Source organism: Pelophylax lessonae, assembly GCF_965119305.1.
Source record: "Pelophylax lessonae genome assembly, chromosome: 2".
Lineage (NCBI taxonomy): Eukaryota > Metazoa > Chordata > Amphibia > Anura > Ranidae > Pelophylax > Pelophylax lessonae.
Window position 1 is genome coordinate 734,209,632 of NC_138769.1, and position 27,787 is coordinate 734,237,418.

At 46.8% G+C, this 27,787-nt stretch overlaps 1 protein-coding gene across 2 annotated transcripts; it reads right to left on the minus strand.

The window, feature by feature from the left end:
• Nucleotides 1-211: 211 nt before the first annotated feature.
• LOC309547321 (ecto-ADP-ribosyltransferase 5-like) lies at nucleotides 212-27,787 on the minus strand. 2 transcript variants are annotated; one of them, XM_082247155.1, is made up of 6 exons: nucleotides 27,648-27,787; nucleotides 17,545-17,636; nucleotides 13,558-13,655; nucleotides 10,255-10,960; nucleotides 7,479-7,511; nucleotides 212-929 (listed from the first exon to the last, which is right to left on the minus strand). In XM_082247155.1, the coding sequence occupies exons 2-6, from the start codon at nucleotides 17,603-17,605 to the stop codon at nucleotides 922-924; spliced, it is 906 nt and encodes a 301-aa protein (XP_082103281.1). In that variant the 5' UTR covers nucleotides 17,606-17,636; nucleotides 27,648-27,787; the 3' UTR covers nucleotides 212-921. The 2 variants fall into 2 exon arrangements, with proteins under 2 accessions (XP_082103281.1, XP_082103280.1); XM_082247154.1 differs by having other exon boundaries at nucleotides 13,537-13,655.

Here is a 27,787-nt window from a genome sequence, read left to right on the forward strand (position 1 = left end):
CTGGGGAGAGAGTGGTCACACAGGGCTGTGGAGAGTGTGTAGCAGTGTGGGCACAGTTGAGGGAACAATGTGCACTGGGACATGGACACTGGGGAGAGAGTGGTAACACAGGGCTGTGGAGAGTGTGTAGCAGTGTGGGCACAGTTGAGGGAACAATATGCACTGGGACATGGACACTGGGGGGAGAGCTGTGAAACAGGGCTGGGGGGAGTGTGTAGCAGTGTGGGCACAGTTGAGAGAACAATGTGTGTTTGGACATGGTTACTCAGGAGAGAGCCCACAGGAGGAAGGACTGAGACTCACATGTGCTGTGAGCAGCAGCTCAGATCTTGATCATTATGCACAGATGACAAAAACGTCACCTAAAAAATAAGCCAGACAAGCTAAAAAAATTTGAAAATACAAATGATCTTATATTAAAAATTGTTTCCTCTCTCCCACAATACAGGGTTAGGGCGAGTGTTACAGCATGATCTACTGTAGGTAAGGGTATGCCTAAAGTGGAGCTTCTCCTTTATATTATAACCAATTTAAGCAATTATTTACCGATTAGGTTACTCAGTCAAGCCCACATTACTTTCAGGCTTAGCACTGTTGTGTCCTTTGAATGACGAGCAGACTATGGCATTTGCGGCATCTTAGGCCCAATGTTTCTGCTAATGTTTCAGCTGGCTTTAAGCTGGTCAGATCCAACTGCTTCTTCCACCCTTACGCTTTTATATAAGCTAGCTTGGTCTGTGTCCTGGTGTAGCCAGGCCCAGCAAACCCAACACAGACTGTGCTTCAAGAATCCAAGCCAACGAAGACACATACTTCTCCTGCTTCTGGGCTCCGTCCAGGAGGTCTTCCATCTTTCTGTGACCCAAAGTGGTGCCCAGGCAGGGTTAGAAAAAGTTTCCTGAATCAGTTTCGGACATTTATTCAGACAACTAAGGAAAAGAAAAAAAAAAAAGAAATGTTACATTAGATCCATGAAGATATACAGTTCAGATTGGGCACAGTGGTGGAGTGGTTAGCACTTTCACCTAGCAGCAAAAGGGTCGCTGGTTCAAATCCCAACCACAGCACTACCTGCCTGGTGTGTGCATGTTCTCCCTGTGCCTGGGTGGGTTTCCTTCAGTTTCTTCCCACACTCCGAAGACATGCTGGTAATTTAATTGGATCCAGTCTAAATTGGCCCTAGTATGCGTATGTATGAATGTGAGTTAGGGACTTTAGATTGTAAGCTCCTTAAGGTTAGGGACTGATGTGAATGCACAATCTATATGTAAATTGACAGCGCTATATAAGTACTATATAAGTACCTGAAATAAATAAATGAATGCTGGTCGCTCAGTTCTTGGACTTCTCAAAGCAGAGAGCAGTGACACTCATCGCTCTCCACAGTGCTCCTACACCACTGTTTGGACAGCTAGGCTGGAGAGGAAGAGCGTTTTGAGTAATTTCTGGCAGCTGGTTGGATTCTGACAATATTGTTAGGACCCTTCCATTGCCTGGAGGAGCTCTGCCACACAAAAGCCTGCTATAAACTGATTCTGGGTCACAGGAGAGCATAAGTCAGGGCACTCCTGTGCAGGGGCTGACTGGCAACTTTCGGCCCAAGGGGCAAGTGCAATCCAGAGGACCATGGTGCAGCTACTCAGCCCCCCTCCCACTCTCCCTCTTCCCAGCCTCCTTCTGACCCCCATTCCAGGCTGAAGCCCAGCTCCAGGTACTTTCTACCCACTGGCTGAATCTGGGTTCCCAACCTGGCCAGCAGGGGGCGGTTGGGGGAGAGCTGTGACAGCTCGGTTGAGTCTGGCCAGAGGAGAGTCTCCGGTGGGGCATGGAACTGGCTTCTGCTCAGACACAGTTTACACCATCCATGCTGGGGGGGGGGGGGGTCTGCGCTCTGTCCTTGCCTTCATCCTGCACTCAGTAGGTCAGCAGCGAGGACTTTTTACTTCTCTTCACCAATCATTTAGGCATGTCTGTGGCAGAAGCAGTGGCCCAGGGGGCAATTGCCCCCCTGCCCCCTGGCCCAGTCCTCCCCTGCTCCTGTGACCCACAAAAGAAGTATGGCCAAAAAAGCTTTGGCCATACCTCTCTTTACTTAGTGCTTATATGCCAATATTAGTGTGACGGGAGTCACTTTGGTTGGGGGGCCTGTGGAACCCAGCTTACCTTATAGAGGTTGGGATATCCCTCTCTCTGCCCCTAGGCCCCTCTTATAAGTCACCCTGTGTCTATTAGGGGCACAGGGTGACCAAGGAAATTATGGACTTAATGGACACAGAATATGGATTGGATTACTCAAATGGGACGTTAATATTTTTGAACAGTGTCCCTCAGACGCTTGCTGCATGGTGGGGCGGGGTGGGGTTTGTTGTTGTTAGGTGCCAGTATTCCTTTGTTCTATTGTTGTTCTGTCTGTCTTAAGACCAACTTATTATGGGATGTATATGTGGATTGGCTTCTAAGGGGAGGGGGGTTGCCCCACAGTGTATATCGGTTTGTGCCTGTGTTTCAATAAAGAGTTAGTTGCTTTCAGAGACATACAAGCTAAGTTCATGCTAGTTTTTGTATGTAGGGCGGCTGGAATCTCTATATATGTCCAGACTGGAGGAAGCCGTATACTGACTGAAGCACACAAGCACGTTGTGGGTCGGCGGTACCGTTACAGTACAGTATGTGTTAGTGATCGACCGATATCGTTTTTCCGTTGCCGATACCAATATTTTGCCATTCGCATATCGGTATCGGCCGATATTGGTCGATATTTTCACACATGTAAAAATAAACCCCAAAAAACCCACAAAATTCTCTTAATAAACATGTTAATCTTTATTTATTAGCATTTTTAACATTAAAGAGGAAGTAAACCCTCCTCGGGAAGTTGTACCTATAGGTAAGCCTATGATAAGGCTTACCTATAGGTACTGTAAATATCTCCTAAACATGTACCATTTAGGAGATATTTACCTTCGATGCATCCAGTGACGTCACCGGCGCATGCGCTATGAAGGAACGGCCGCTCGTGCCGTTCCTTCAGAGCCCCGTGCCGTGACTGTCGGCTCCCGTGCGCGTGCGCGGGAGTGACGTCACCGCGGCTCCGGCCAATCAGATGGCCGGATGCCGCGATCCCGGAAGACGGGCGACTAGACATGTCGCCCGTCATAGAGGTGAGCGGACGGCACGGCGGGGGCTCGTTCTAAGGTAAGTATTTCATAATGAGCTAGTATGCGATGCATACTAGCTCATTATGTATTTCTCTTTCAGGTTGTAGAAAAAAAAATTTTTTTTTACCGAGTTTACAACCTCTTTAAGTGCTCGTTCTTCACACCTTAACTGCATAAAAACTGATATGAAAACTTCAATTGCAGGGACATTTGCTTTGCATTTCACATCCTGATTGTGCATTAATGCATAATAAAGTGCTGTAGTAGTGGACTCATACACTGCAATATGTTACTGCAGTGCAGTCAGTGCAAAACAGCTAAAAAAAAAAACTAGGCAACAACAACAGCTACACAAAATACACATACACAGTGGAATGGATGGGCTGGAGTCAGTGGAAGAGGACTACCTCTGCAGTACGGCACTGACTGCAACTAATGCAGTGCAATCAGTGCAAAACTGCTAGAAAAAGAGCAAGGCAACAGCTACACATGTCACAGTGGTTTGGACTGGAGTCAGTGGAGGACTACCTCTCTCTGCAGTATGGCACTCACTGCAACTAATGCAGTCAGTGCAATACTGCTAGAAAAAAATCAAGCCAACAGCTAGACAGACTGGATTGGATTGGAGTCAGTGGACTACCTCTACAGTAGGGCACTCACTGAAACAACAGCAGTCAGTGCAAAACTGCTAGAAAAAAAGCTAGACATTGCATTTGGACTCTTAGCAGTAGGGCACTTACTGCAACTACAGCAAGTCAGTGCAAAGCTGCTAGAAAAAATCTAGGCAACAGCTAGACAGTGGATTGGATTGGAGTCAGTGGACACCCTCTGCAGTAGGGCACTCAGTGCAACTACAGCAGTCAGTGCAAAACTGCTAGAAAAAAGCAAGGCAACAGCTACACATTGGATTGGGTTGGACTCTTAGAAGTAGGGCACTCACTGCAACTACAGCAGTCAGTGCAAAACTGCTAGAAAAAAAGGCAGGCATCAGCTAGACAGTGGATTGGAGTGGAGTGGACACTACTCTTTTCATTACTCCCAGTTAAGTAGAACAATATTATCCAGGCTTTTTTTCTCAGAGAAAAGTCTAAGTTACTTTGTGTCTCTGCCCCTACCCACCTTCGAGCACTAACCCTTGATTCCACCTCTGAGCACCGACACTTGGATCCACCCCCTACCCAGCTTCCAGTACAGCCCCTTTAAGAGAATATAGAGCCAAGTATAATTTTGTAGTGGAATGTATGAAATTTGGTTATGATAACAAGAAAAGCAATACAATTGATCCCCCACAGCCAACAGCAACATACCCCCCCCCCAGCAGCAGCAAAAGATCTCCCAGCAGCCAGCATCAATAGACTCTCTAGCAGCCAGGAACAGTAGACCCCCTCCCCAAACAGTAGATCCCTTCCAGCAACAATTAACCCACAGTATCAAAAGATCCTCCACCAGCAACAATAAATTGCCACCCAAAGATAGATCCCCTCCAGCATCAATAGATCCAGCATCAGCAGACCCTCCAGCACCCCTTCCCATGGCATACATTCAGTGCTAGAGGTGCCAGAACTGCGTTCCCCCACGTTCCCGCTGAAAAAAAGCCCTGAATATTATAATGCAGAAAGTGGAACATTTCAGCATGTCCATGGTCACCTGTTAAAGGTCTTCTGTTTTGTTCAAACAATGCTGCAACTTCGTAAACATGCTCAGGAGTGGAGGACAAAGGAGCAGAGCGAGAGAGGTATCTTCTAGCATGGGAAGCAAGTCTATTGTAGTGTGCCTCATTTTCTCTCCACCACTGAAGAGGATGACTTCTGTCAATTACGGCTTCTTTCAAATAGAGATGAAGTTCATCATCAAGGCTCATTGTTGCAGATTCAGAAGAAATTGAATCCTCCGCATGAGGCCCCAATAAAACACTGAAAATTTCCTGATCAATGCGATAATGATGAAGCAGATTCCCTTCTGTTTGTTGACGTATTTTTGGACATTTGTCTGTTTTTTACTGCTCTTCATAAAAGTAGTGTTCTGGACTTTTCTTTTTGGCAGGAACCTCCTGCACCTCCATATCTTCTGTCAGCCATTGTTTCGCCTTAGCCAATACATCATCAGAAGAGAAAGCATGGTTCTTGTATCGAGGATTCAAAAGACTTGTGAGCACAACATGTTTAATCTGTTCATGCTACTCAAAATCTATATCAATCAAAGCTCTTTGGCTTGACAGACCATCATTTGAAAGTTGGAGGGTGTTGTGTACCATGATGACACAGAGGTCTGACGTATCAGCAAGCCTCATTCCTTTAGGCATGTTTGCTCCACTGTCTCTAAGTTGTGCAAGCATCACTTGGTCTTTGCTGATTCCCCATTCTTCAAGCATGCCTAGAAACATTTCTCTACTGTACTCAGCTGTGTGGGATCCTTGCATCACTTTTGTATTCAACACCAATTGCCTTTTTGTCCGTCTGTTGTCAATGAAGTAGCATGTAAGAATGAGTAGTGACTCGGACTCTGTTTGTGACCAGCAGTCCGTCGTGAATGAGAGCCAGTTGCCAGCACTCTTTGGTTGCAGCATAGCCTTTACTTTGTCAACGACCTTTTGGTGTAGCTTTGCCAGCATTTTGGTTTGATAATACTTCTCACTCTTCAGTGTGTGGCTTGGCTCAACATGGACATCAACCGCTTAAATCCTGAGTCAGACACTATTGTAAATGGCTGGTTATCCTCAGTGACAATCATCTCTGTGATTACTCTGTCCAGCAGTTGGGATCTTCCATCTGAATCTAGAGAGTGACATCTGTTTTTTTTTCACAAACATATCTGTTATTGTTGCCTGGGATAGTGGAGGAGGTATTGAATCAAAATCACATTGATATTAATTTAGATTTTTCTGTGCTGCATGATACAATTCAATATGATGAACTCTGAGATGGGCCCAAAGATTTGAGGTATTTTTGTTTCTTGCAGTTACTGATCCCATGCTTATGTTGTTTGTACATGTGTTGCACACTGCTGCTTTTCCTGGAGATGGTTGAGATGAGAAATAGTCCCAGACCGCACTTTTACTCTTTCTCTCCTCATCCATCTCCATTTCAACTTGAAAGACACAAAAAAGATTAAAGAAATGGCTTTCTGAAGCTGAAGTTGCTGCTGATGCTGGCACTGGCACCCTGTTGTGGGTTGGTGGCTGACGCCTGGCAGTGTGGCTGGCTTGGTGTCACCCTGCTGTGGGTGGCTTGCTTGCCAGAACACTGTGGTGGCTGGTTGGATTGGTGTCACTCTGTTATGGATGGCTGGCTTGAAGGAACACTGTGATGGCTGGCTTGCTTGGTGTCACCTTATTATTGGTGGCTGGTTTTCAGGAACAGTCTGTGGTGGCTGGTTGGATGGCTTGGTGTCACCCTGTTATGGGTGGTTGGCTTTCAGGAACAGTCTGTGGTGCCTGGTTGGCTTGCTTGGTGTCACCCTGTTATGGGTGGCTGGCTTGCAGGAACACTGTGGTGGGTGGCTGGCTTGCAGGAACACTGTGGTGGGTGGCTGGCTTGCAGGAACACTGTGGTGGGTGGCTGGCTTGCAGGAACACTGTGGTGGGTGGCTGGCTTGCTGGAACACTGTGGTGGGGGGATGGCTTGGGGTCATCCTATTGTGTGGGTGGCTGGCTTGGTGTCACTCACTCACCCTGGCCTGTTGTGGCGGGTAGCTGGCTTGCTGGAACACTGGTCACGGTGGCTGGCTTGGTTTCATCTGGGTGGCTGGTTGTTTGCTCGCTGGGCTGGCACCCTGTTGTGGTGGGTGGCTGAGGCCAGGGCCTGTGGGTGAATGGATGGCTGGCAGCGTGACCAGACCGGACTGCAGCTGGCTGAAACACGAGGCTGCGTGAGGCAGTCTTAAGTACAGCGCACGCGGTGAAATGGCGTCATGTACGGGCCACGCAGGCGTGGGAGGCGGTGTTAGAAGGCATAACGTGTGCGCGCAACATACGGAATGACGTCACAAAAATATCAGCAATATCGGCAAATCAAAAGGCCGATTCCGATATATCAGGGAAAGTGCATATCGGCCCCCGATATATCGGAGTTGCCGATAATCAGTCAATCTCTGGAATGTGAACGGTATGTGTACAGTGTGTGTGCAGTATGTGTATGTATGTGTAGAGTGTGTGTACAGTATGTATGCAGTATGTGTATGTAGTATGTGTAGCTGCTGACTTTTAATTTTTGGAGGGGGGGGAGGGGGGCGGAACAGCGCTTTAACTTGAACATGATGACGCTCTTATGATTAGACATCCGCATGGCGCAGTTCAGTGTTATCGATGGAAATGTCTCTTACCAGAACTACACACGGCCGCACTCCGCTTCTCTTCTGAAAAACAATAATAGTGGAAGTTATTACACCGTATTGTCTGTATCTATAACACAGCGAGAGAGAGAAACGACACAATTTTTTACTCCATTTTTTAAACATTCTTTATTTAACTACTTGACCTCCAGAAGGAAGATTTACCCCTCTTTACCAGCAGGCTATTTTTTGGGTTACTGCACTGCGTTACTTTAACCAGTTCTGGACCAGAAGGATTTGCCCCCTTAATGACCAGTCCATTTTTTTGTGATTCGGCACTGCGTTACTTTAATGGACAATTGCGCGGTCGTGCGACGCTATACCCAAATACAATTGATTTCCTTTTTTTCCCACAAACAGAGCTTTCTTTTGGTGGTATTTGATCACCTCTGCGATTTTTATTTTTTGTGCTATAAACAAAAAAAGAGCGACAATTCTGTAATTCTGAAAAAAAAAAAAAAACAATATTTTTCACATATTTGTACATTGTATACCCCTGTATGTTGTGGTCTTTAAGGTGCCCATCTAATAGTTTTTTGAAACTATCGATGCTCCCTGCTGATACCACTGTTTGCGGAAGAGAATTCCACATCCTTACTGCTCTGACAGTAAAGAACCCCCTACGTACTTTAAGGTTAAACCGCCTTTCCTCTAGTTTTAGTGAGTGGCCACGTGTCTTATTGTATTCCCTTTCTCTGAATAGTTTGTTCCTTATGCTAGGGTCATCACCCGTACAATATTTGTACATTGATATCATATCCCCCCTCAATCGTCTCTTCTCCAGAGAGAATAGGTTCAGTGCTTGTAGTCTTTCCTCATAGCTGATGTCCTCCATTCCCCTAATTATTTTTGTTGCCCTTCTCTGGACTCTCTCCAGTTCCAGCACATCCTTCCTGAGGACCGGTCCCCAGAACTGGACGGAATACTCCAGATGTGGCCGGACCAGAGTCTTGTAGAGTGAGAGAAAAATCTCTTTATTTCTGGAGTGAATCCCCTTTTTTATACATCCCAGTATTCTGTTGGCTTCACCCCCTTTGTCCATTAAAGTAACGCAGTGCCGAATCGCAAAAAAATGGCCTGGTCATTAAGCGGCACGCCAGTGCACATGTGCAAAGCAACGTATATATAAACATTGCTGAGCCTGCCCGTGCCCCGCCCACCCTCTGTAAAAGTACTGTGTGTCCCCTACCCGGAAGAGCAGGATCACATCTGATTCCTCCTTTATTGAATTGTATTGTAACTGTACGTCTGCCCTCATGTCTGCCCTCATGTTTGCGCTTCATAAATTCTGTATAATAATAATAATAATAAATGTGATTGGGTACAGAGGTGCTGCCCTGTAGCAGTAAAACTGCTAAGGGCGGACCTTAAGTGGTTAATTAACATTTTTTTATTTTTTTAGTTTTATATATTTTCGTCAGGGTAGTTCAGTTTCACCGTTTTTTTTTGTAATTTATATTAGTTGTGAATAAATTCTGATCATGTGGTCACGAGAGTGGTACGCCAGTGCACATGTGCATGGCAACGTATATATAAACATTGCTGAGCCTGCCCGTTCCGCCCACCCTCAGTAAAAGTACCGTGGGCGATCTTGAAGAAGTTAAGGAAACCTGTCTGCCTACACTCACAGGTGTTGGAAGTGCAACAGCGTGTACTATGCTTTCTGAACTATAGATGGCGCTGTAGCACTATACTAGCTTCTGTGTGTTTATATAGACTTGTATATTCTGCATTGGAAGGAATTTTTTTTCTCTCTGCTCTCCCCTGTAATGCTGTTCTCACACATTAATGCTGTTCTCCTAAGCAAGTAAAGCTGAATTCTACATTCTTCAATATCTCAGTGCCTTATCTTATCTAATAACCAACAGCAGGCACCTCCAGTGACACCCAGGACCCACCAAAGGAGAGAGACCCTCATCAGACACCCCAATCGAGCCAAGGTGAAGGAGCACAAAGTGGACCGCAGGAGGAGGCAGGTATACTATTATAAAATCAGTTTAGGAAATCACAACATGAGGGCGACCTGAATGTCCTCCAAATGGGTAAATAAAGAGAATATACTCATGTGGACAACAAACAATGGCCCAACATCACCAGGTCTTTGTGCTTTTCTACCCAAGGCAGGAAGATCATGACTGGTGGAAGGAGCCAGCCGGTGGCTGTACATAGCTTCCAGCATCAGTACTCCTCCCAAGAGCCTTCAGACCAGATCCAGTACTCCTCCCAAGAGCCTTCAGTCCAGATCCAGTACTCCTCCCAAGAGCCTTCAGTCCAGATCCAAACAGTGGGCTGGTTCTTAAAAACAGTTATGCAAATTTCAGGAGGTGCTTATGCAAATTTATAAAAGTGTTGATGGGTGGATGTCTGGAGGAGTGGGCGTTCCTGAGCAGACTAAATTTGCATGTAGAACATCCGCGATACTCCCATCTGTGATGCTGAGCCTTCATGATTGAAAGAACTGAAACTAAATGAATGAATGTGGTTAGCCAGGAACCGCCAGGCTAGGGAGCAAAAAGAGCTAGATGATGCCTGATATCCTCCAGCCCAGAAATGAGGGGGGGGGGGCTCTATCTGACCTGCTGCAGCTTCTAATGCACATTGTGGGAAGCTCACAGTGTGCAGTGAAATCAGAGTAAGCAATTTCAGTCCAGGAAAGGAACCTGTACAAGTGTGCAAGACTAATATTAATTAATATTAATAAGTATGCTCCTAGATTAACACACAGCCAGGTTTAGGTGTAGACCCTACCCAACATCCGTACACTTACCTCCTAGATAAGCACAGTTGAAGTAGCTGCACAATTCACAGGTACTGTTCAGGATATAGAAGCTGCCTTCCTTCTTCACGTAATGGAACTTCTCAGCCACCGGAATCAATACTTCCTGCTCTTTGGGATAAGAAGAGATTTTATGGATGTCAACTCCAAAGCAAGTTGTGATTTCGAAGAAGAGTCCTCCATGATAGGCTTTAGCCACTTCGATGTTCAAGGAGGAAGAGGTGAACCTCCCAAACCTCAGAACAGTCTCGGACACCTCAAACGTCTTGTCCGTGCCCCGGTAGGCTGTGTGCCGCTTCCTAGAGTTCTTTTTCATGAGCTGTAAAGCCCTGGTGATGTAGAAGTGTAAGGCCTTATAGTGGAAGTTCAGCATGTAGTCTTCTCGGGATTTCCCCGCCAAGCTGACATTCCTGTTAAAGGCTTTGTAGATGGGGTCACCTTCCGGCCAATCTGTGGTGTAGACGGTGATGGCAACCCCAAACTCATCCTGAAAGCCAGGAGGAATACGAAGTTTTGGCTTCAACTTATTCCATTGTTCCTCTGCCCGGTTCCACCCAGCGCCAAATGCTAAGTTCATGGACTTCTCAAGGGTCAGGACCTTCGGCATCACATGCGTCTCTAGTACTTCTTCACAGCCTTTGTACTGGTCATCAAATGCATTGAACATGAAGTCCAGGTTCAGGGGGTTACATTGTGCCTGACAGTAATAAGATCTAAATTAGTTACTTTTCTGTAATATCAATTAGTAATTAAATCCAAAAATGTATATAAATACAAATTAGGGCCCACTCAACGAAAGAAAAAAAATTTATCATGGCCGTGCACTTTTTGAATATCCCTCACAACAAAATAATGCTGATTGGCGAATGTGATGATGTCACCGTCTTTGCTCTGCTCTTACGCGTTACGTCACTGGGTGGGGACTTCATCAGAGGGTGGTCATAATTTAGATCCAAACTGTACGCGTTACGTCCCTGGGACTTCTTCAGAGGGTGGTCATAATTTAGATCCAAACCAAACAAAATATGGGCCCTGGTACCCCAAAGTTACTACATGCCAAACATTATATTGAAATTCAAAAATACCCAGTTGGAGATAAACTCTTAAATCTTAATGCCATCCAATGCAATAATCTTTACGGGAGATGTCCCTTACTGAGAAACTGTATTTTTTTGAATCATATATGTAACCTCTTGCCGCCCACATAACGCACATGTGCAGTTGCAAAGAGGGTGAGCTTTAACGCCCGCATGCCACACATACGTGTCAACGGCTCACCAATGGCATGCTTCCAGCACAGTGACCAAGCTGTCAAAGACAACTCCTGGTCTCTAGTAATGATTGACCCGCTGGCTCCTGATCATGTGATAACTGTGGCAACCAATCGCAGTGGTCACATGATCTGGCAGACTGTCCCACCCCCGAGGCATATTATGGGGTTATTACACCTCAGGGGTAGGATGGTCTGCTCCCCGTGGACTGCTCTACTCTGGCTGGGCAGGAAGGGGTTCACATTTATCTAAAAAAAAGACTATTGGGAAGGTCAGGACAGGAAATTATGTGAAATTTATCCAATGGGGACGCAGACAAAAATAAACACTTTTTTTTTTTTTTTTTTTTTGTAAAACAGGGAAGGGTAATGGAAGGGACAGAAAGGACAGTAGCTTTCTGTCCTTTCCTGTCCTGCTCCGCAATTTCTGAAATGTGGGAAAATCCCAATAAGCGTATATTGATTGGTTTGCGCAAAAAGTTATCGCGTCTACAAGTTATGAGATATTTTTATGGAATTTTTTTTATATTTTACTAGTAATGGCAGCAACCAGCGATTTTTAGCAGGACTGCGACATTGTGGCAGGCAAATTGGACACTTAACTGACACTAATATAGTGATCAGTGCTATAAAAAATGTACTAATGACAGTTAAGGGGTTAACATAAAGGGGCGATCAACGGGTTAAGTGTGCTCCTAGGGGGTGCTTTCTTACTGTGTGGGGGGGGTGGCTTACAGAAGTTGTAAAGTCAGGGAAGTGCATTCTATGCATTAAGATAAAAAGCCTTCTGTGTGTAGTAGCCCCCCCCCCCAGCACCCCCTAATACTTAACTGAGCCCGCTCTCTGTCCAGTGATGTCCATGATGAGTCCCTTGGCCACCATGGGACTCTGCCTCCTGATTGGCTAAGACACAGCCACGATGCCATTGCAAAGGGTCCCTGGAATTCTCTTTTTTAAATGTTGGCAACTATGTAAACACAGCTGACCGTTCTACTCTCTGGAATGAACACAGAGTGCCTGTGATCCTTCTATATAGAATCACAGGTCTCTATGATCATTTCACAAGCCCCTCCCCCCACAGTTAGAAAACACTCCTCTAGGCATACACTTAATTCTGTGATCACCCCTGGTGTTAACCCCTTCCCACCAGTGTCCTTAGTACAGTAACAGTGTATATTTTTAGCACTGATTACTGTAGTAATGTCACTGGTCCCCCCCAAAAGTGTCATAAATGTCAGTTAGGGGTCCGTTCTGTCCGCCGCAATGTTGCAGTCCCGCTAAAAATCGCAGATCGCCGCCATTACTAGTAAAAAAATAAAAATGACATAAATCTTTCCCGTAGTTTGTAGACGCGATAACTTTTGGACAAACCAATCAAAATACGCTTATTGCGATTTTTGTTTTACCAAAAATATGTAGCAGAAAATAAATTGGCCTAAAATGATGAAAAAAAATAGATTTTTAATTTTTTGGGGAATGTTATATAGCAGAATGTGGTAAAATACAACCAAAAGAAAGCTCTATTTTTTTGAGTACAGCGTCGCACAACTGTGCAATTGTCCGTTAGCCACTTGCCGACCGCCCCACGCAGATTTACTGTGATTAGATACAGCAATCTTTGGCAATACCGACAGGAGAGCCGTCTGGAATGTAAACAATGTAAGACGGCTCTCCTGTCAGAGAGGCAAGGAAAGATCGTGTGATTCAGCTAAGTGGTGGAGACAGTAAGAGAAGGCAAAAGCTGCAGGTGTGCTGTGTGGCAGAGCTGTGTAAATATTGGGACTGGATGAACAGAAATACAAATCCTTTGGCAGTTTGCTTGGAGTGAGGGGGGGGGGTGTTCTGTTGCTCTCTGTTGTGCTGTTGCAGAGAGTTTCCTTCACTTCCTGTTCTGTTGTACCCAGGACAGGAAGTGAGTGAAAATCTCCTGCAGGGGAGAAGCAGAGAAAACAATAAAAGACAGATGGGAAGACTTAGTACATATCGGTGTGCGGTGTGCTTACACTTTGTAAATTCAGTTCTACCTCCGGCAACAAGTTGTAGTTCTTCCCGCCTCCTGCGCTTTTCTTTGCCAACATCTTCCCGGCAGCAGTTTTATCCTTGTAGTCGGGATCATAGTAATCTGGAAAACAGGGGAGCCTTCTTGTTTATTACTTCTCTCCCCCCCACGTGGGTCCATTTTTAGAAGCCTAGCTGCACCACTACTACCGCTAGAAATGAAATACTGGGAGCAGCGACAATTCACACAGCCAACGGAACAGATGGCCCCCTATGGAGTCAGTTACACATTAAGGTTGTAACAGAGATTCGGGTCACATGATCCGATGTTTCAAATAATTGCTGCTAATGCCACTCCTTGTGTGTAGCTACTCCATAGGGAGCCTCATGGTTCCTCTGTAAAGCAATCAGTTACACTCACACCAATGTTGGGGGTTATTATTGCATTCGCTGACACCAATGTTGAGGGTTATTTTAATGTCCACTGACACCAATGCTGGGGGTTATTATCGTGTGCATTGGTACCAATGCTGGGGGTTATTATCATGTGTATTGATCCCAATACTGGGGGTTATCATCGTTTGCACTGATACCAATGCTGGGGGTTATCATCATGTGCACTGATACCAATGCTGGGGGTTATTATCATGTGCACTGATACCAATGCTGGGGGTTATTATCATGTGCATTTATACCAATACTGGGGGTTATTATCATGTGCATTGATCCCAATACTGGGGGTTATCATCGTGTGCACTGATACCAATGCTGGGGGTTATTATCGTGTGCATTGATACCAATGCTGGGGGTTATTATCATGTGCATTTATACCAATACTGGGGGTTATTATCATGTGCATTGATCCCAATACTGGGGGTTATCATCGTGTGCACTGATACCAATGCTGGGGGTTATTATCGTGTGCATTGATACCAATGCTGGGGGTTATTATCATGTGCATTTATACCAATACTGGGGGTTATTATCATGTGCATTGATCCCAATACTGGGGGTTATCATCGTTTGCACTGATACCAATGCTGGGGGTTATTATCGTGTGCATTGATACCAATGCTGGGGGTTATTATCATGTGCATTTATACCAATACTGGGGGTTATTATCATGTGCATTGATCCCAATACTGGGGGTTATCATCGTGTGCACTGATACCAATGCTGGGGGTTATTATCGTGTGCACTGATACCAATGCTGGGGGTTATTATCATGTGCACTGATACCAATGCTGGGGGTTATTATCATGTGCATTTATACCAATACTGGGGGTTATTATCATGTGCATTGATCCCAATACTGGGGGTTATCATCGTTTGCACTGATACCAATGCTGGGGGTTATTATCGTGTGCATTGATACCAATGCTGGGGGTTATTATCATGTGCATTGATCCCAATACTGGGGGTTATCATCGTGTGCACTGATACCAATGCTGGGGGTTATTATCATGTGCATTGATACCAGTGCTGGGGGTTATTATCATGTGCATTGATCCCAATACTGGGGGTTATCATCGTGTGCACTGATACCAATGCTGGGGGTTATTATCGTGTGCATTGATACCAATGCTGGGGGTTATTACTGCATCCATTGACACCAATACTGGGGGTTATTATCGTGCATTTATACCAATGTTGGGAGTTATTACTGCATCCGCTGACACCAATACTGGGGGTTATTATCATGTGCATTGTTACCAAAGCTAGGGGTTATTACTGCATCCACTGACACCAATGATGGGAGTTACTAATGCATTCACTGACACCAATGCTGGGGATTAATTTTTCATCCAATGACATCAAGGCTGAGGGGGGGAATTATTGCGTCCATTGATACCAATGCTGGGAGTTACTATTGCGCTCACTTACACCAGTGCTGGGGGTTGTTTTTGCACTAATTGACACCAGTGATGTAAGCTACTATTGCATTCACTGACACCAATGCTGGGGATTATTATTGCATCCAATGACATCAAGGCTGAGGGGAATTATTGTGTCCATTGATACCAATGCTGGGGGTTACTATTGCGCTCACTGAAGCCGGTGTTGGGGCTTGTTATTGTATCCACTGATACCAATGCTGGGTTTTATTATTACGTATACCGACACTAATACTGGGGGTTAATATTGTGTGTATTGAACCAATTCTGGAGGTTATTACTGACACCAATGCTGGAGGTTATTACTGACACCAATGCTGGAGGTTATTAATGACACCAATGCTGGAGGTTATTACTGACACCAATGCTGGAGGTTATAACTGACACCAATGCTGGAGGTTATTACTGACACCAATGCTGGAGATTATTACTGACACCAATGCTGGAGGTTATTACTGACACCAATGCTGGAGATTATTACTGACACCAAAGCTGGAGGTTATTACTGACACCAATGCTGGAGGTTATAACTGACACCAATGCTGGAGGTTATTACTGACACCAATGCTGGAGGTTATAACTGACACCAAAGCTGGAGGTTATTACTGACACCAATGCTGGAGGTTATTACTGACACCAAAGCTGGAGGTTATTACTGACACCAATGCTGGAGGTTATTACTGACACCAATGCTGGAGGTTATTACTGACACCAATGCTGGAGGTTATTACTGACATCAATGCTGGGGTTACTATTGCATTCACTGACACCATTGCTGGGGATTATTATTGCATCCAATGACATGAAGGCTGGGGGATATTATTGCGTCCATTGATACCAATGCTGGGGGTTACTATTGCACTCACCGATGCCAATGCTGGGGGTTGTTATTGCATCCACTGACACCAATGCTGGAGGTTATTATTGCACTCACTGTCACCAATGATGTGGGTTATGGTACTTCATTACCATATGATGCAAAAAAATGCAGCAGGACCCAGATTTTTGGGCATTGAGGTGAGTAAATACACTGCTATTGTGTGGCCCTCTATAATTTTCAAGTTGACCACCACTGATCTAGTGCACAACCCATCCTTACCAGTGGTCTCCAAACTGCGGCCCTTTGCTTGCTTTTAGCAGGCCCTTGGGCAACAGTGGGGCATAGTTCTTGCCACTGACATGAACAATAGGGCACTAGTCCTCTCACTGACACCAATAATGGGGAACTTTTCCTCCCACTGACACCAATGATGGGGCACTATTCCTTCTGCTGACACCAATGATGAGGCATTATTCCTCCTGCTGACACCAATGATGAGGCATTATTCCTCCCACTGACACCAATGAATGGGGCACTATTCCTCCCACTGACACCAATGATGGGGCACTATTCCTTCTGCTGACACCAATGATGAGGCATTATTCCTCCCACTGACACCAATGATAGAGCACTATTCCTCCCACTGACACCAATGATGGGGCACTATTCATCCTGCTGACACCAATGATGAGGCACTATTCCTCCCACTGATACCAATGATGGGGCACTATTCCTCCCACTGACACCAATGACAGGGCACTGTTTACTCCCACTGACACCAGGACATTTTGTTCTGCCCTACATTAGGGTAGCACATTACTGCAATGCACAACTGTGAAGCAAGGCTTAGGGCCTACTCCCACTATTGCATTACATGCATTCATCCTGGAAGGCATCCCATCACACCTTGCTGACAGATATTAGTTGATGTATTAATGTATCTATAATTGATCTATCGATGTATTAGCAGCCCAAACAAATGAATGAGCTGACCTAACACGCATGCACTAACGCACTGCAATAGTGCAAACTGACAATTTTTTTCATCTGCACAGGAGAGAAAATGAAGATCTCCCAATGTGGACACCTGTTCCAGTGGCTGTCCCTCACTTTAGGCAGATTTCACCCTCACTTCCTGTTGTGCCCCCGACACAGGAAGTAGAAAGAATTGCCGTATTTGGAATATTCACAGCAGCTAATAAAAAGTTCTCCCTTAATCCATCCACACAAAAAAAAAAAAATATACGCCCCTTTAATGAAGCCCGGTCACCCATTTTATGTTCCTATTTTTTTCTTACCGGCAGTGAAGCCCACTAATTCTGGATACACAGAGATGGAGGTGAGGAAGAGTAGAATCATTGTCTGAGTGTGGGAGATCTTCCCCGATATCCTGTGGAGGAAGAGGATAAAATAGGTGAGCAACTCTGTCGTCTCTTTTGCAGAACTTGCTACATCCCTTTGTAGTGCTTATATTACTCCTGCATGTTGTTTGGCTGGTGGCCCAAGCAGAGCACTACTTCTGCTGCCCTCGTTCTAGGAGTTTACCAGCTAGAATCCCTCTCTCAGTGTAATGTTATCTCTCACTAACAAGCAGGAAGTCTATCGCAGCAAATAGCAGATCGCTGGGTTTGTGCCAGGAATGGTCAGTCTGCGGCAAAATGTATCAGCTGATCTGAAGTCTCTGGAGAGATCTACTGTAAGGCTGATATAACTATACAGGGGTCCCAAAACTTTTCTGTCTCCATCAGGGTCCCCCTTACATCAGGGTTCCCATCAAGTTTCCCCTTACATCAGGGTCCCAATCAGAGGCCCCCTTACATCAGGGTCCCAATCAGAGGCCCCCTTACATCAGGGTCCCAATCAGAGGCCCCCTTACATCAGGGTCCCAATCAGAGCTCTACTTACATCAGGGTCCCTATCAGAGTTCCCCTTAGATCAGAGTCCCAATCAGAATGCCCCTAACATCAGAGTACCCCTTATATCAGAGCCCCCATCAGAGATTCCTTTATAATGGGGTCCCTATCCGAATTCCCCTTACATTGGGATTCCCATGAGAGTTCCCCTTACATCAGGGTCCCCATCAGAGTTCCATTTACAACAGGGTCTCCATTAGAGGCCCTCTTTACATCAGGGTTCCTATCAGAATTCACCTTACATCAGGGTTCCCTTTAAATTAAGGTCCCTAGCAGAATTCCTCCTACATCACAGTTCTAATCAGAGTTCCCCCTCCTTTAGGGTCCCCATCAGAGTTCCCCCTTACATTAAGGTCCCAATCAGAGTTTCCCCTTACATTAGGGTCCCAATTAGAATTCCCCCTCCTTTAGGGTCCGCATCAGAGTTCCCCTTATATCAGCCTCCCATCAGAGTTCCCTTTACATCAAGGTCCCAGTCAGAGCTCCCCTTACATCAGGGTACCAAACAGAGTTTCCCTTACGTCAAGGTCAACATCAGAGTTCCCCCTTACATCAGGGTCCCCATCAGAGTTCCCCTAACACCAGGGTCCCAATCAGAGTCCCCCATAAATCAGGGTCTCAATCAGAGTTCCCCTTAAATCAGGGTCCCCATCAGAGTTCCCCTTACATCAGGGTCCCCATCAGAGTTCCCCTAACATCAGGGTCCCCATCAGAGTTCCCCTAACATCAGGGTCCCCATCAGAGTTCCCCTTACATCAGAGTCCCCATCAGAGTTCCCCTCACATCAGGGTTCCCATCGGAATTCCCCTTACATCAGGGTCCCTATCGGAATTCCCCTTACATCAGGGTCCCCATCAGAGTTCCCCATAAATCAGGGTCCCAACCAGAGTTTCCCTTACATCAGGGTCCCCATCAGAGTTCCCCTAACATCAGGGTCCCCATCAGAGTTCCCCATAAATCAGGGTCCCAACCAGAGTTCCCCTTACATCATGGTCCTCATCAGAGTTTTCCTTACATCAGGGTCCCCATCAGAGTTCCCCTTACATCAGGGTCCCCATCAGACTTCCCCTTACATCAGGGTCCCCATCGGAATTCCCCTTACATCAGGGTCCCCATCAGAATTCCCCTTACATCAGGGTCCCCACCAGAGTTCCCCTTACATCAGGGTCCCCATCAGAGTTCACCTTACATCTGGGTCCCCATCGGAATTCCCCTTACATCAGGGTCCCCATCAGAGTTCCCCATAAATCAGGGTCCCCATCAGAGTTCCCCATAAATCAGGGTCCCCATCAGAGTTCCCCTTACATCAGGGTCCCCATCAGAGTTCCCCTTACATCAGGGTCCCAATCAGAGCTCCCCTTACATCAGGGTCCCAGTCAGAGCTACCCTTACATCAGGATCCCCATCAGAGTTCCCCTTACATCAGGGTCCCCATCAAAGTTCCCCTTACATCAGGGTCCCCATTAGAGTTCCCCTTACACCAGGGTCCCCACCAGAGTTCTCCCTTACATGAGGGTCCCAATCAGAGTTCCTCTTACATCAGGGTCCCCATCAGATCTCCCCTTACATTAGGGTCACCATCGGAATTCCCCTTACATCAGGGTCCCCATTGGAATTCCCCTTATATCTGGGTCCCCATCGGAATTCCACTTACATCAGGGTCCCCATCAGAGGTCCCCATAAATCAGGGTCCAAACCAGAGTTTCCCTTATATCAGGGTCCCCATCAGAGTTCCCCTAACATCAGGGTCCACATCAGAGTTCCCCATAAATCAGGGTCCCAACCAGAGTTCCCCTTACATCAGGGTCCTCATCAGAGTTTCCCTTACATCAGGGTCCCCATCAGAGTTCTCCCTTACATCGGGATCCCCATCAGAGTTCCCCTTACATCAGGGTCCCAGTCAGAGCTACCCTTACATCAGGATCCCCATCAGAGTTCCCCTTACATCAGGGTCCCCATCAGAGTTCTCCCTTAAATCAGGGTCCCAACCAGAGTTCCCCTTACAAGAGGGTTCTCATCAGAGTTCTCCCTTATATTAGTGTCCCAACCAGAGTCTCCCTTACATCAGGGTCCCCATCAGAGTTCCCCATAAATCAGGGTCCCAATCAGAGTTCCCCATAAATCAGGGTCCCCACCAGAGTCTCCCATACATCAGGGTCCCAATCAGAGTTCCCCTTACATTAGGGTCCCAACCAAAGTCTCTCTTACATAAGGGTCCCAATCAGAGTTCCCCTTACATCAGTAAGTTTTGCAAGTGGGCTTTTGGTGTGTTGCTGTGCCTTTTGGGCTTCGCTCACATTAGTGCAACTCCAAAGTCCTGTGATTTCCAGTGCAACTTTGATTCAACTTCACACTCTCTGGCACGCAAGACTCAATAAAATCGCATCAAAGTAGCGCAGGAAACGTTTTCAACGTCGCTGCAACTTCAAGTCGCCTAGATTGGAGTGGGGGGCTATTGAACTCACTGGGCTGCGACTTGTCATGCAGCTTTATGTGTCCAAAGTCGCCTGACAAGTCACACTATATTACACAGAGCCTTAAAGTGGATATATAGCATTTCTTTTTTTTTTTTTAAGGGAACATGTTTAAAAAGCAGCAACTCTGACATTTAGCATTCACTGCAGATGAATCTGTATGTAATGTCAGTGACTCCATTCACCACCAGGAGATGTTTGGTGAAAGTCACATTCACTGCCTTGCAAATAAGCTTTTGTATTTTTTTTCATTAAGCCTATAAGGAGATGTTGGAAAAATTAGCCTATACCGCCACCTGCTGGCTGAATATAAGAATGTATCTGCAATATTTAATGTTTCTTTTCTTGTTTTTAAACACTTCAGTTCTGGAAGGATTTACCCCCCTTAATGACCAGGCCATTTTTTGCGATTTGGCACTACATTGCTTTAACCACTTAAGCCCCGGAGGATTTGGCTGCTCAAAGACCAGGCCCTATTTTGCGATTCGGCACTGCGTAATTTTAACGGACAATTGCGCAATCGTGCGACGCTGTACCCAAATTAAATTGACATCCTTTTTTTTCTCCCACAAACAGAGCTTTCTTTTGGTGGTATTTGATCACCTGTGCGATTTTTATTTTTTGTGCTATAAACAAAAAAAATAGCGACAATTTTGAGAAAATAACAATATTTTTCACATTTTTTTATATGAAATTTTAAAAAAAAATGTAAAAATCAAATTTTTTTAACATTTTAGGCCAATTTGTTTTCTGCTACATATTTCTGGTAAAAAAAAAAAAAAATCACAATAAGTGTATTTTGATTTCTTTGTGCTAAAGTTATTGCGTTTACTAACTACGGGAAAGATTTATGTCATTTTTATTGTTTTTCTTTTTAACTAGTAATGGCGGCGATTTTTTTTGCGGGACTGCGACATTGCGGCGGACAGATCGGACCCCTGACATTCATTTTTTACACTTTTGGGGGGACCAGTGACATTTCTACAGTAATCAGTGCTAAAAATATGCACTGTTACTGTAAAAATTACACTGGCAGGGAAGGGGTTAACTTTACTGGTGATCAAGGGGTTAAGTATGTCCCTAGGGGAGTGATTCTAACTGTGGGGGGGGCGTGGCTTGTGATGTAATCACAGAGACATATGATCCTATATAGCAGGATCACATAGCCTCTGTGATTACTTCAGGGAGAATGACAGATGGCTGTGTTTACATCAGCCGCCTGTCTTTCTCCCTCTCCTGCGGGAGATCGCGAGTGGCCGGCGGACATCGGAGCCACCGGTCACACGCGCTGGCTCCCCAGGGGACGAGCAGGGGCGGGAGCGTGCTGCCGGTGGCGCGTGCTCGCCCCCTACAGGCTCGGGGGCGAGCGACGTAGTACTACGTTACTTTGCCCAGGAGCGGCTGACTGCCGCAGTAAATAGTTGTGCGGCGGTCGGCAAGTGGTTAACCAACAATTGCGTGGTCGTGCAACGCTGTACCCAAATAAAATTGAAGTCCTTTTTTTTCCCACAAATAGAGCTTTCGTTAGGTGGTATTTGATCACCTGTGTCAACAATTTTGAAAAAAAAAAACAATATTTTCAACTTTCTGCTATATAACATTCCCAATAAAAAAAAAAATTTAAATCTAATTTTTTTCATCAGTTTAGGCCAATTTGTATTCTGCTACATATTTGTGGTTAACAAAAAATCCCCAAAAAGCGTATTTTAATTGGTTTGCGCATAAGTTATCGCGTTTATAAACTATGGGATCGATTTTTTGACTTTTTATTTATTTTATTATTTTTATTAGAAATGGCGGCGATCAGTGATTTTTAGCGGGCTGGGAAGACACTGACACACTTGGGAATTGGCACAGACTGGGGCACCACAGACTGGGAAGAGACAGGCACACTAGGCAAATGCACAGACTGGGGCACCACAGACTGGGAAGACACTGACACACTGGGAATTGGCACAGACTGGGGCACCACAGACTGGGAAGACACAGGCACACTAGGCAAACGCACAGACTGTGGCACCACAGACTGGGAAGACACAGGCACACTAGGCAAACGCACAGACTGGGGCACCACAGACTGAGAAGACACTGACACACTGGGAATTGGCACAGACTGGGGCACCACAGACTGGGAAGACACTGACACACTGGGAATTGGCACAGACTGGGGCACCACAGACTGGGAAGACACAGGCACACTAGGCAAACGCACAGACTGGGGCACCACGGACTGGGAAGACACTGACACACTGGGAATTGGCACAGACTGGGGCACCACAGACTGGGAAGACACAGGCACACTAGGCAAACACACAGACTGGGGCACCACAGACTGGGAAGACACAGGCACACTAGGCAAACGCACAGACTGGGGCACCACAGACTGGGAAGACACTGACACACTGGGAATTGGCACAGACTGGGGCACCTCAGGCTGGGAAGACACAGGCACACTAGGCAAACGCACAGACTGGGGCACTACAGACTGGGAAGACACAGGCACACTGGGCATTGGCACAGAGTCAGAGGGAATCACAGGCACCCTAGCTGCTGAGCTCTGAGCATCCTCCATGTCCAGGCGGAAGAACTCTCTCATGAGCTCAGGCTGGTTGTGCATTGCCTCAGGACACTGACTATAAGGATGCCCCACCGCATTGCACAAGTTGCACCTTATAATGTTGCAATCCTTTGCCAAATGCCCTAAATCCTGACACAGAGAGCATTTCATTACTGGACAGGAGGATGCAAAGTGCCCTTTATCCCCACACTTATTGCACAGCTTTGGCAGGCCTGGATAGAATATGGTCAGTCTGTCCCTCCCTAGGAAAGCTGAGGATGGCAGATGCTGGATGACATTATCAATAACTCTCAGTTTTAGCTGCACAGACCATCCCCCCGTCCATATTCCCCGATCATCCATAATTTTCTGTAAGGGGCTCAGGATGTCTCCATATCTCCTTAGCCATACAGATAAATCCCCTTGTGGTATGGATTCATTGCGCGCAAGAATTGTCACCATTTTAATGAGTGGCTGACGTGACAAAACCTTGGGAATTAGCCCTTTCCAGTCCGGCAGGCTCCTACACACATGCTCATATTTTTCCCAAAATATGTCCAAAGACTCCGGACGGATAAAGGACAAATCATACCCATAGGAGCCGGTCGGACTGATCAGGGCGAAGATATCTGCGGGTCTAAAACCCATCTGCAGAATCTTATCCACCACAGCTCTCCTATATGGCGGGATACCCTCACCCTCCCATCTGAGCTGCACAACATTCCTCCTTTTAAAAAATGAGGAAGATAAAACATTTCCATGCTCCTTCCCTGCTTGCACCCCCCCCCCCTCCAAGATCCTGCAGCAGCACCAGCATAGGTTTTCCTCCCAGACACACCAGCAATTACAGCATTGTCTTTAGACACAACTATACCTGCTGACAAGGAGCCTGAAACAACCCTTGCAGTCTTTGGAGCAGCAGAGACAAGACCCACCCCCTCCCCCTGCTCTGAGCTGCTTTCCTGGGTTTAATCACAGTCTTGTCTACTGCAGAATCCCAAACAGTTGTAGCACTACTGCTCCCAGCATCTCCTCCACCTTTCTCAGGAACAACAGCTTTATCTGGGTCAGGAAACGCCTCTGTAATGTACGTGGTGCTCCTCTTTGAAAATTCTTCAACCAGAAGCTTAATGTTATTTTCAGTTTTCCCACCAATTATGTTTAAAGTTTTTTCCAGCAGGTGCATCAGGTTGCACTGCATGCTGCACACTGTCTATGTGTGTGGGCTGACAGCCCATAGCACTACAACCCTCAGCAAGCACATTGTCATCATTAAAGTTCACATCACCACTTTGCACACACACTGTACCTGCTTGCTGTGTCACGGCTGATGGTGGGATCAAACTTCCTCCTGGTTGTTGCAGGCTTTATGGTGAATCTTCCTCTCTCTTTCACAGGGCGAGGAACGGTATCCATCTCCTCATCTGAGGAATCCACAGAAAAATTGAACTTTCTTCCATCCAGAGTGGATTCAAGCTCAGCGACAAACTCTAACATCCCAGTACCCCCCTCAACCTCCTGCTCAGATGTTCCACATTGCTGCTGCAGAGGGAGGGAGACAGAGGCCTCAACCATTGGGGGCTCAGCAGATGTCTGAGGTGTTGAAGAGCTGGGCTCATCCTCTGGGCCCACTTTCTCACTCTCTGCTGACTCTGTCGGTACCTGAATCTCCTCACTGGCTGGGTCACTCTCCATGCTGGAAACGGCTCCTCTCCTCATACAGCTGAAACGTTCCTCATTCCTGTATTTCTCCTTAAATGCTCCACTGCTTTCCTTCAGAGAGCTCACCAACTCTTTCTGCCTCCTCAAATCTTGCTCTAAATCCTTTAATTCAGGCCTCAGAGCCGGTCTCTTCTTGCTGTAGAGTTTGGCACAAAACAGCTTTTTCTTTTTAAATTACGCTTTTAAACCTGCCAATTTCTCCTCCTCTTTCTCAATCCGCATCAGCTTGTCCACAATCCTCCGTCTAAAGGTAGACAGGGATTCATCTCTCCTTGGGCCGAGCTCAATGTCTTCCATATGCTGAGGCCTAGTCTCAAGCCTATCCAGGGGGGCCCTGCCGGGGTCCTCCCCAGGATCAAATATCCCTCCTGGGGCAGAGAAGCAACTCTAGCCCCTGGCTTCTGGAAGCACACGAGCTAAGGAACCAGCAACTTCACACCTCGCTGTCAGGGAGTGGAATGGCAGTTTCCCACTATCCCTGTGCTGAGTTCCCGGGTCTGTACACCTGCTGTGCCCATTATGAGGGGTTCCCACCATCCCTGTGCTGAGTTCCTGGCTCTGTACACCTGCTGTGCCCATTATGAGGGGTTCCCACCATCCCTGTGCTGAGTTCCCAGGTCTGTACACCTGCTGTGCCCATTATAAGGGGCTCCCACCATCCCTGTGCTGAGTTCCCAGGTCTGTACACCTGCTGTGCCCATTATGAGGGGCTCTCACTAATCCTGTGCTGAGTTCCCGGGTCTGTACACCTGCTGTGCCCATTACGAGGGGTTCCCACCATCCCTGTGCTGAGTTCCCGGGTCTGTACACCTGCTGTGCCCATTATGAGGGGTTCCCACCATCCCTGGGCTATTTCTCAGGTCTCCACACCTGCTGTGCCCATAGTTAGGGGTTCCCGCCATCCCTTCTGAGCTTTAACATTTTATATATTGGAGAATGCATCAGAGGGAGCTGGAATATAACTAGGTCGGGGAGTGGGGGGGGGGGGGGGCACCTCAATGGAGAAGAAAACAAACACAGATGGGTGGTGAAAGAGAATCCACCCGCAAAGCTCTGCCGATAACTAAAACTGACCTTATGAAGTCTTTATACTCAGGGAGAAAGTGTAATAAACATTATTTTATTTTTAAACCATCTGAATCACCACTCTTCATTTATTGTAGAGCAGTAAGGGGGCTCCTGGAAGGGACCTTAGAAGGTAAAATGACAGTTAGACAACATCTTTTATGACGAAACACATAGGGCGGAGTTAGCACTGACATCATTGTGCTTGTGTGTTTCTCTCTTACTTTTTTTTCTGCAAATTATGATCACATATTTATATGAACCTTGAGTGGACTTTTAATTGATTAGTACATTGGTCACATTTATATTTATTGTTTTGTGTATTGTAGGTGCTGATTCTCACTATTGATAGCATAACAAAAAAAACCTATATTTTATTTGTATACTTTTAGAATACGCTGGCACATGTCAGGTGGATTTAGGGTCCATTCACACTAGCGCGACTTGTCAGGCGACTTTGTCGCCTGACAAGTCGCGGTCGGTCGCCTGCCATTGATTAGCACAGGACCCGTTCTAATAGGAGCAACACAAGTCGCTCCGACTTAGAAAAAGGGTCCTGTACTACCTTGGGGCGACCTGGAGGCGACTTGCATTGACTTCAATTATATGAAGTCCGTGCAAGTCGTGCCGAGGTCGCGGTGCACGCTGTGCACCGCGACTTCACAGGTCGCCCCAGCAAGTCGTGTCGCCCCTGTCTGAATGGGCTCTTACTGATTTGCTTTAATAAAGAGGAAACATTGTAACAAAGATGGAGAAGTCCCAAAAAACTTTGCACAGCCGTGCTGTATGCTGGCAGAATGGCTGCTCCCGAGACATACACTGGTTGCTCCCGGGACACACACAGACTCCCCCCCAGGACAAACACTGGCTGCTCCCGGGACACACATTTCTGGCTCTTGGGACACACACTGGCTGCTCCTTGGACACACACTGGCTGCTACCGGGCACATACAGACTCCCCCCGGGACACACACTGGCTGCTACCGGGCACATACAGACTCCCCCGGGACACACATTTCTGGCTCCTGGGACACACACTGGCTGCTCCCGGGACACACACATACTCCCCCCGGGACAAACACTGGCTGCTCCCGGGACACACATTTCTGGCCCCTGGGACACACACTGGCTGCTCCTTGGACACACACTGGCTGCTACCGGGCACATACAGACTCTCCCCGGGACACACACTGGCTGCTACCGGGCACATACAGACTCCCCCCGGGACACACACTGGCTGCTACCGGGCACATACAGACTCCCCCGGGACACACATTTCTGGCTCCTGGGACACACACTGGCTGCTCCCGGGACACACACAGACTCCCCCCGGGACAAACACTTGCTGCTCCCGGGACACACATTGGCTGCTACCGGGCACATACAGACTTCCCCCGGGACACACACTGGCTGCTCCCGGAACACACACAGACTCCCCCTGGGACAAACACTGGCTGCTCCCGGGACACACACTGGTTGCTCCAGGGACTCACATTGGCACACTGGGTGTGGGAGTTGGATTCTCTCCAGTTGTAATGTGTAGAATTGGTTGTGAAATGTGATGTGGAGTCTGGCAGGATGTGCGGAGAGTGTTTGTACTATCCCAGTCCTGTATCTGAGAGCCGTGCTCTATATACAATGTTTATGGTGTCACCCACTCCTAGACTCACCGATACGCAGGCCCTGAGTGTCAGCTGTGCGGCTCACCCTGCCTCACTTCCCCCGGGGATGGCCCTGAGGGGGAGGGGGGGTCCCGATGCGGATCAGTAGAGGAAGTTTTCTGAGTTAAAGTTTTGTTTTCCTGTATGAG

Bases quoted from the DNA above. Each gene is read 5' to 3' on its own strand.
- LOC309547321 (XM_082247154.1), bottom strand. From the start codon at position 17,605: ATGATTCTACTCTTCCTCACCTCCATCTCTGTGTATCCAGAATTAGTG. The intron at 13,656-17,544 runs GTAAGAAAAAAA...CCTGTTTTCCAG, and splicing joins ATTAGTGGGCTTCACTGCCG to ATTACTATGATCCCGACTAC. The intron at 7,512-10,254 runs GTAAGTGTACGG...ATTGTTTTTCAG, and splicing joins CAACTGTGCTTATCTAGGAG to AAGAGAAGCGGAGTGCGGCC.